General features: G+C 40.1%; 1 protein-coding gene across 2 annotated transcripts; it reads right to left on the bottom strand.

Moving 5' to 3' along the window:
- Positions 1–2,212: 2,212 nt before the first annotated feature.
- LOC141577750 (uncharacterized) lies at positions 2,213–9,771 on the bottom strand. Of its 2 annotated transcripts, none has more exons than XR_012507188.1 (2): positions 7,094–9,770; positions 2,213–3,631 (listed from the first exon to the last, which is right to left on the bottom strand). XR_012507188.1 is itself a non-coding variant. In XM_074364393.1 (2 exons), the coding sequence occupies exons 1-2, from the start codon at positions 8,906–8,908 to the stop codon at positions 3,568–3,570; spliced, it is 855 nt and encodes a 284-aa protein (XP_074220494.1). In that variant the 5' UTR covers positions 8,909–9,771; the 3' UTR covers positions 2,213–3,567. The 2 variants fall into 2 exon arrangements, 1 of the variants encoding a protein (XP_074220494.1); XM_074364393.1 differs by having other exon boundaries at positions 8,118–9,771.
- Between the last annotated feature and the right edge of the window lie 214 nt (positions 9,772–9,985).

Raw genomic sequence — 9,985 nt, 5'->3', positions numbered from 1 at the left:
AAGACAAAAAGTATTGAGAGAGCAAGGAAGGATTCTTAGAAATTAAAAATATCACGGAACTGACAGGTTCAGTAGAAGGACTGAAAGATGCAGTTGAGGAGATCTGCTGGAAACCAGGGAGAAAATAGGAGAGAAAAGATTATTGTGTTAGGTAGTTAGAAAGGTGGGGGCACCGGGCAAATATAGTGGAGGAGAAGGAAGATGGTCCAGAAGATGGTGGTATGCCCACCTTCTGCATACATGGGCTTTACTTTCTCTAAATGCTTGCCAGCAAGAAACCGGTTAGAACTTGACAGCCAAGACTGCATGGTAGCAAAAAGGACCTAACTGGACATGACCCAGTGCTCATTGTAATATAATTAGCATTAGGGCTTAGGCACCCCCCATGAGTTTTTCTATGTACATCGTGGGTAAGGACATGCGCAAGAGGGGACGAACATGATTAAGCACTCCAGGGGCAAGAGCCTTCAATCAATCAAGAGACCACCTCTAAGCCAGGGTGTAACAGAAGGAAGCAAACAAAGACCACTGCCATCCTCCCTTGGATCAGCCCATTCTTGGAGGTGTACGTTCCTTTTGCTAACAAAACCTTTAGAACCTTCCGCTACACAGCCCTTCCGTCTCCTGTCTGAATTCTTATCATTCAGATAAGACAAGAACTGGAGTCTTTTTCTTTTCCCTCTTTAGGGTAACAGTTGGAGGAATGGTCCAGGAGGTGGGGTATCTCAAATAAGAGGATCTCCAGAGTGGGAGAGCAGACACAAATACCGTCAGGGAAAACGTTCCAAGACACTCTCCTAGGACCAAATGATGCAACTTTTCAGATGGAACAGGCTTAACCAACTGCTCAGCATAGATCCAACCCAAAGTATATCATCATGAAATGAAACTGCAGAATACTAGGAACAAAGAAAAGAGCCCACAAGTTTCCAGAGAGAGGAAAGGAGAAATGTTTCACACAAACATCAGAATGCATTCTGTTTCTTGACAGCAAATTGAAAGCTAGAACACCATAAGGAAGTGCTTTCCAGATTCACAGATGAAACACAATTCTCCAATAACCAGGAGAAAAGCTACTCAATATAAGTAGTTAAAAAAAAAAAGGAAAATTAAAACAGCAATGCCTATTTTCCATTTTTATAATGGAAAAGTTAAAAGTATATTGATACTGTTCAGTGTTGGTAAAGATATAGGAAAACAGCTCAGGGTGTATTTGTTTGAAATAACTAAAATACACCAGATCCACCCTTATCTACCGAAAGCACCAAAGGTCATTCTGGTGTCACCTTGTCTTATTCTGGGCCTGGTATGGGATGGGGGATCTAAAAAACCCAGTGATCATTTAATTCATTCGTTATTCATCCAACAAACTTCATGTGTTTGATACTTTTATTATATTAGAAGCGGCATAATATAAAAAATAAGCAAACATTTTTGGAAGGAGTATGCACAGGCTTGTGATGATGAATGAGAGTCAATCTCACCCTCAAGGAGGTCTTGAGGTTCCTGCGAGTCTGGGCTTCACTCACCCAATCTGTAAAATGAAGGCATTGGACTTGGATGACTCAGTTTTGAAAGTGTCTTACGGCCCTATAACGTTATATTTTTCAACAGCTTAAGTATGTTTATAGACGCTATATACCCATCGAACTTTTGCATCACTACAGCATAAAGAAACCACGTTTATATTAGTCTTGCTCATAGTCAGTCGGGCTCTGTGGGGTACAGTGGAGTCCAAGTGATTCACAGCATCTCACTTCTCTACTTTTCCAGTAGAAAGTTGGCCTCACTCAGCCCTCTGTGATTAGATGTTCTATGAAAAGGTAAGGTTACATACAAATTCTGACATCCATTGTTTGAGGGAAAAAGACAGTTTTCTTCCCCCCAAGGAATTCCCCTAAAGTCCATATGATACTGATCTCCTCAAAATAATGGAGCATGTCCAATTGAAATCCCAGACTCAAGGCAATTTCAGCATTTGATTATCTATTCTAAGTCCAGTAGAAATATACCAAGGAAAAAAAATAGCAAGCTTTTTTTTAAAACAAGTTCAGATGTATTCCTTGTTGGCACACTTTCAAAAGGTATTCTAACAGGAAACGAAAATATTTCTAAAAATTGGTTAATGGAGGAAGAAAACCACCTAGGTATTTTAATAAATGACAAAGCTGTGCTGTAAATGAAAATTTATTTAGGATAATTTCAAGGAGCATGTAAAATAAAATTTAAAAATGCAAACATTATATTTTAAATAATCCTCAAATTGGCAAGACTGAAGATTTTGAAATTTACATTTTATATGTTCACAATTTTGGTTATAGAATAACCACATCTTTCATAAGTACAGAAACAGGAAAGAGGTTGCCTTATTTGGGAAAAATTGTTATTCCTTATGGGAGAGTTTCTCAAAGTGTCATCTATTAGCTGCCTCTCTCAGAACCTCCTGTGACGCTGGCTAAAAAAGGCCCTGCTGTTGGAACTTCCCCCTATGTGACCGAATCAGAACCTCTGATGGGCAGGCCTGGGAATTTTCAAATTTATCAATATCCACAAAGTTTTCTACATACACTACAACTTGAAAATCTGGTCTTAGAAAGCTATTAAAGTTTGTATGTAACTGTCATAGGTAGCTGGCATTTGTGCATGTTAGAATTTGTAAGTACATGTAATTTTTTTAAATGAAGAAACTTTGAGTCATGGTCCTGTATAGAAATTTGTGGATTTTATTTTACATCTAATAATTCCTCCTTGGCAATTATTTCAAGCCATCAAAAATGTGTGTATATGTATGTGTACATGTACTTATGTGTGTATATTTAAGTATACACACACACACACACATTAACTATTCATCAAGTTTCTTCTGCTGCCATGAAGTTGTCAGAAGCTTGAGTGGCTACGAGTCAGCCTGTCTAATAGAGAACAGGCATATCAAGGCAAGAGAGTGTGAGGGAAGGACAGGAACCAAGACCCGCATCCTGGCCGCTGTAGAAGACTGAACTGGAGATTTGCCTCGGGGATGCCACACTCTATTTTTTTCACATTCATGTGAAACATGGCAAAGCCCTTCACAAGAGAGAAGCAGGCAGATTTTCTTGAATGCCAGAAATATGGTGGTTGAAACAGAGGGAACAATGGGGGGACTGGTAGGCTGAAAATAAGAAGCCACTGAAGTTTCATTTTTTTACATTGAAGTATAATCAGTTTACAATGTGTCAATTTCTGGAGTACAGCATAATGCTTCAGTCATACATGTACGTACATATGTTCTTTTTCATTACAGGTTACTACAAGATATTGAATATAGTTCCCTGCGCTATACAGTAGAAACTTGTTTATCTATTTTGTATATAGTCGTATCCACAAATCTCAAACTCCCAATTTATCCTTTCCCATCCCCTTTCCCCTCAGTAACCATAAGTGTGTTTTCTATGTCTGTGAGTCTGTTTCTGTTATGTAGATAAGTTCATTTGTGTCATTTTTCTTTTTTTAGATTCCACATATGAGTCATATCATATGGTATTTTTCTTTCTTCTTTCTAGTTTACTTCACTTAGAATGATGATCTCTAGGTCCATCCATGTTGCTGCAAAGAAGCCACTGAAGTTGCAGAGTGAAACGTCAGACTCATCCTGGGAGAAAAATCGGATTAGTAAGTTTACATTAATTAAGGAAAAAAAAAAACACACCCTTTAACAACTGAAATTAAAATTAATCAAAATATCCTTTGCAGAAGTGATATTTGGATTTTTCCAAAGCACGTGGTTCTAGGTAATCACAGCTCTTTCCACTCTTACATGATTGACTCCTCTCCTCTCTACTTACGCTCTCCAGGTAAAACTATAGCATATCAGGACTAGTTTCTGATTTTAAACTCTTAAACTTCAAGTTGCCTGCATAAAAAAATGTAAAAATTTAAATTTGTGTAACTTTGAATGCTTTAAAGTAGCGAATTTCTCTGTACGATGTCTCAATACATAGCATAAATGGGTTTTTTGCTTAAAGCAGAGAAATAATACATGAATTTCCTTGAAGATTAATATTTTTCTCCATTGACTCTTGTCAACAAATGTTTAATTTTAATTGACCAAAATCACTCCCTATAGCATTGTTGAGTTTTTGCTACATTTTTGGAAAATAAGAGTGAATTATGGAAAGAGCATTTGTTGTTAATTTACCAACCACGTGTTAGTGTGACCTCAAGACAGACAGAGGTTTAAGCTCTCCGTTAAGCCTTGTGGATGGAAGGTTGGGCCAAACCGATGGGTCCAATCTGGCTCCCACACTGGGCCTCACCTGTGTGTCTGTTTTGTCAACTCTGAGTTCAGCCTTTGGTGGAGACTGTACGCTTCAGTTCTACCAGACATGGCATCATGACCTATTGTCAGATACAGGGTCACTTGATGCATTACATAACCCATCTGGCATTTGAATCTGCAACTCCAGGAATAAGATCTATTCCAAATCCAAAAACTGTAATAAATAGGCACTTGCTGAATCCACCAGGGGTCAGCACACCAAGCATCATCGCTCTAATATCAGTATGAGTTGAACCAAGAAAAAAATGATAAAGATTAGAAAAGCCAAATAACTCTTGAAATATGCATATACTCATAATTATTTTCCTGTCCCTTTCAGATAAGTTGCCATACTTGCTTGCTTTGTATTGTATTGATCCTCCCCTCAGAGGACCAAGAACTCAATAGCCAATAATTCTGATTTATGGTCAAGATGACTGTGTAGGTTATCCTTTCAAATCGTCCCCCTTGCTCCAAACCCACAGCACTGACAGATAGGTCATAAAAAGGGAAAACAATTAAAACAGACTCTGGATCCAAAACAAAATTTATGATCAGAAGTGCATCAGAAATGCAAAGCTATGAAGAGAGCCAATGCCACGCAAAGACTGTCATTAAAATAATTATCAAAGAATATACTTCACTGAAAGAAAAACCAGCCTAGAGGAAAGATATGGAATAATTAAAAAAAAAAAAAAACAGGGGTAGCACAGACATTGGTAAAGTGTAAGCAAATGTTTAAAAACTATTAACTTCAAAAAAAAAAAAACAACTTTGTTTTGTTTCAGAAGTACAAAACTAAAACTCCACATAACAATAAATTGAAGAGGTAATGTCAATGGGCAGATAAAATGTGCTAAAGGCTTTTTTGCTATCGTTCAGGACAAAAATAAAATTACTGAGCATTTTCAATTATTTAGAAAAATGTATGATCTAATATGCCTGTTTAAAATCTAAAGGCAAACAGTCCAAAAATAAAAACACTATCAACAGGTTCCTAACCATAAAGGAGGGAAATATAGAAATTTACAGTTCAATAGAATTCAGGAAAGGGGGAAGAAAAGAAACAAAGACAAATGATGGTAAACAGAAAAATCAAACTAAGAGAGTAGAAATAATTTTTATATTGATCATTAATACAAAAAATGAAAATGGAGCAAACTCATTAAAAAAAGAGGAGATTATATGATTAAATTAAATTTTAAAAACTAGGTACAGTATTCTTATAAGAGATACACATAAAATGAAACCACTCAGATAAGCAGAAACTAAAGGGATAAAAAATTTGCCCTATACAAATAATAAAAAGAATAACCCTAAGAACAGCAATATCAATTTCAGATAAAATACAGTTTATGGCAAAAACATTATATGGATAAAGAAAGAAAGAACTTAGTAATAAGAGGACTACATAGTTCTCAGGAACTTGTATGCACCAAAAAAAAAAAAAAAAAAAAGCCTTAAAATCTAGAAGGCAAAAATTAACCTACATAAAGAAAACAGACAAACCTATAATCATACTGGGAGATTTTTAACACATCTCTATGAGATACTGATTGGTTACATAATTTTAAAAAGTGCAAGGATATGGAAATAAAAATGAAATTTACAAGTTTGATGTAATGGATAATTTTCAAAAATATCTTGAAAAACTGACCAACACAGTAATAAAGTCTAAACAAATTTAAAAATATACAGGACATGGATCACATTCATTCTCTGGCTATACTGTAATTAGATGAGAACTCAAGAATAAAAAATAGCAAAATAAATAAATAATAAAAGTACTAAGGAAATAATAAATAATATACACACTTTTGGAAATTCTTCAATGCATTCCTGAATAATTTGTGAATAAATTTAAAGAGAGATCACCAATGGAAACTGCAGCATATTTAAGACTAGGATGATAATAAATTTGTTACATTCCAAAATTTGTGAAATGCAGCAAAAATAATTAGAATCACATTTTGTAGACTTAAATTAACATTTTGAAAAAATTTTGAAAACAAATGAATAAAGCATTTAAAAAACTATCAATAGAACAAAGTAAATATAATGAGAGTAGAAGGAAGAAATTTTAACGAATAGGAGCAGAAAGTAAAGTATAAAAAGAAACTGACTATCAACAAAGTCAAAAGCTAGTTTTTTTGGCTAAAATAAGAAAATAGAAAACAATTAGAGTAAAAGCAAATACACACAAACAATATTGGGAATAAAAAAGAAACAGCTGTAGAACTAGTGGAAAAACTTTTAATTACATGAACATTATAAACTTTGATAAACCAAAAAAATACAAACTTTGATAAAATAATTATTTTTCTAAAAATATATATGATTTTCAGAAACTGGCCATGAAGACAAAGACGTTCTGAATAAACCAACAGCCATGACAGAAATTAAATTTGTAATCAAAGTGTTCTCTTGGCATTGTCCTCCACACCCCTTCAAACACCACCAGGCCAGCTGATTTTACCCAGGAAGGAGGGGTGGTCTTACCAAACTTTCAAGGAGCATTTATTCTATCTTAAACGATTTCTAACAAAGAGAAGGAAATTATCCAGCTAATTTTATGAGGCTAATATAACCTTGGCACTAAGGCAGGACAAGAACAGAGCAAGAAAAGAAAGGCACAGGCAAATTACACGTGTGATTTAAATGCAAAAATCCTATTTAAAATATCAGCAAATTGAATCCAGAATTAGATATATCTTAGAGGCCAAAGTGGAAACTTAAGATGCCTTTTTTGACCTGGCCTCAGAAGTCACACCCCCGTTTTCTCCTGGTCATGCTCACCTGCCCTGATTCTGCCCTACACCATGGGCATTATAGCAGGAGGCAAGGGCTGCTGGGGGCCCCCTCGGGGCTGGCTACCACAACCAAGTGCCCTGTTGGAAATTAAAGAACTGCATTGCCGTATTAGTTTCTCTAAGAAGTAAACTGTAAAGTGCTGATTTTTTTTTTTTTTAGCCCAGGATTTGTTTAAGCAAATTGACATGGTATGCTCTTATCCACCTGTAAGACCTGCAGATTCCTACACGGGGCACTTCAGAAAATTCTTTCAGCTGTTTAGTTGAAGGGAGTCTTAAACAACCCAGAAATCGTACAACCTTTTGCAAAATATCTTCCTTTTGAACTTTCGAGTGTTTGGTATGCAATAGAACATCTGATTCGTTTCTTGAGGCTCAGCAGTGACAGCCCGATCTTAAGGGGTCCAGCTTCCCTTTCTGTTCAGGTGTTGGTGGCTCATCTCTTTAAAGTCAAGGTTGGATAAGGTTCTCTAGCCTCCAAGTCTAAGCACAGGTCTGGAGGGAGCGCTGGGGGAAGACCTCCCGGGGGCTTCTGGGACTCGGTGGAAGGTAAAGTCAGAAACTCCGAAGTCCCTTTCAACTCCTAAGATTCCATGTTCCAACTTCGGTTAAAGACTTTGGCTTCTCCCTTCCCACTCCCGGCCTCCTGCACAATCTTCAAAATCTATCAGCACTTTGAAAGACACTCTGGGCGGTCCTTCCTTTACCGCATGATGTCACTCTAAGAAAATCAGTAACCCCCACTGAGCCAGGCCGCCGGTTTTACATGTGGAAGAGTCCCAAGACTTATCCTCATGAAACAGGTTGTTTTAAAGCAGAGGAAGGTCACAGCCAAAGTGGCATGAGAAGGGGAAGGGGTGCTGTGTGCGGGTTAGTCAGAAAATAATCATCACTAAAAGGGGAAAGGCGGGCCAAGACTAAGCTCCGTCTAGAGGGAGTAAGGGTTTCATCCTCCCGGCTCGCGCCGCCAGGAAGCCTTCCGGAATAGTGCAGCCTCCCCGCAGCCCCACCTGGGCCCGGGTGGAACAAGTCCCCGCCGGCCTCCGCGCGGTGTGGCCTGGCTCTCGGTTTCGCTTTGAGCAAGGGCGCAGGACGAGGAGGCCTGGTGCCCGCGGCCGGGCTTGGGGTCCCGAGAGCCACAGCCGATGACCGCAGGCACCTGGGCGCGGCGGGCGGCACCAGTTCCAGTCCTGAGGGGACCGCGCGAAAGCTCCGGGAGGACCCAGGAAAGCGCAGAGCGACGGCGGGGGCTACCCCAGCGCATCCGGCCCAGGGGCGCATCCCGCCAGCCCTTCTGTCCCCGGGGTTCAGGGGCGGCTTCCACGTGGCCCGCGCGGGCGGGGCGGGGCGGGGCCTTGGAGGGGTGGGGCCTGTGCCCGGCGGGAAGCCGAAGTCCTTGTTCGTCTGCAGTGAGACTCGCCCGGGCACCGATGGGACACCAATCCCGGACTCGGCCCGCGGGAGAGGCGGGCTGAAGTGCGGTTGGCGGATCCTGGCCTGACTTCGCCTTGGACCGCGTCCTGCGAGACGCCCGGGGCCTCAGTTCCTTTCTCCTTCCTCTCTGTGGTTGGCTGTGGGTCTGGAGTCTCTGGCTTTGTCTCATCACCCAGTTAGTATGGTTCCTGAATCCTGGCTTAGTGCCCTTTCTTTGGCTTTCCATTTTGAATCCTCCATATCCCCCGAACTCAGCCCCCATCCCCACCCGCAACCCATCTTTAACAGCACGGAGTGGTCGCGTTGTGCCTGACACAGACCCAAAGTCCCGCTCAGGAACCCCCCTCCGCCCTCCCACGTCCATCATGAACAGATCCAGAAGCAGGGTTAGGTCAGATCCTCAAGTGGGTTCTCATACTAGGCCCATCCATCTCCTTTGGATGGAGGTTTGTGGAAATCCACCATCTCTACTTTTTCCCCTTGTGCTTTTGACTGTTTTCTCCTGGATACTGAAAAGCTGTTTCCTTATTTCTTCCCTTTGTATTAAATGGCGAGTGGTGATACCAGCATTATTGTTAGAGGAAAAGCTAAAGGGCCTCGAGGGTGGATGGCTGGGATGGAGACGGCGAGGATATGAATGGAAGGCCAGCGCGCAGGTGCACTACCTGGGCTGAACAGAACACGCGACCTCGAGTAACCGCAATGTCCAGGATCCTGAGGCTCCGCTTCCCTTTCTAACTGGTTGATCAGGTTTTGCTAAATAAACAACACCTTGTTACCGATTCCTTATACAATGCTGAACCAATGGAAAGAAAAATTCAAAAAGTGACTTTGCCATCTGCTTGCCAAATTCATACCTTAGAGAATAAAGGCTCAGGTTAGAGGGGTTACTGTCCCCAGATACCCTCAGTAACCTTGTGTGGGGGGATAGGAGGTAAACTGTGGGAGGGAGAAACAGCTTATCCGTTTGAATCTCCACACTAATCAACAAGATTCGAATGAGTGGGTTAAGTAGCTACGAGAAATCAATAGAGCAGGCCCCAGACAAGCAAGCAAAATGCACAAGGGTCATTATGTCACAGCTGTAAGCTGGAGAGGATTGGGCAAAAGAAAAAGAAGGGGGAAAAACCCCAGAGCATCTAGAGTTGAACCTATTCAACCATAAAAAACGACAACATAACGCCATTTGCAGCAACATGGATGTCCCTGGAGAATGTCATTCTGAGTGAAGTAAGCCAGAAAGAAAAAGAAAAGTACCATACGAGATCGCTCATATGTGGAATCTAAAAAAAAAAAACAAAACATAAATACAAAACAGAAACAGACTCATAGACATAGAACCCAAACTTCTGGTTGCCAAGGGGGAGGGGGTGGGAAGGGACAGACTGGGAGTTCAAAATTTAGATACTGACAAGCATATGCAGAATAGATAAACAAAATTATA

The sequence above is a fragment of the Camelus bactrianus genome, chromosome 5 (assembly GCF_048773025.1).
Source record: "Camelus bactrianus isolate YW-2024 breed Bactrian camel chromosome 5, ASM4877302v1, whole genome shotgun sequence".
NCBI classification, from domain to species: domain Eukaryota; kingdom Metazoa; phylum Chordata; class Mammalia; order Artiodactyla; family Camelidae; genus Camelus; species Camelus bactrianus.
Note: the sequence above shows the minus strand (reverse complement) of the source record. Positions and strands in the feature narration are given on the sequence as shown.

Excerpts from the sequence above, each read along its gene's own strand:
- LOC141577750 (XM_074364393.1), bottom strand. The coding sequence starts at position 8,908 with ATGATGGACGTGGGAGGGCGGAGGGGGGTTCCTGAGCGGGACTTTGGG. Across the intron at positions 3,632-8,117 it reads CTTGTTCCACCCGGGCCCAG|GATGAGTCTGACGTTTCACT; the intron begins GTGGGGCTGCGG and ends TTTTTCTCCCAG.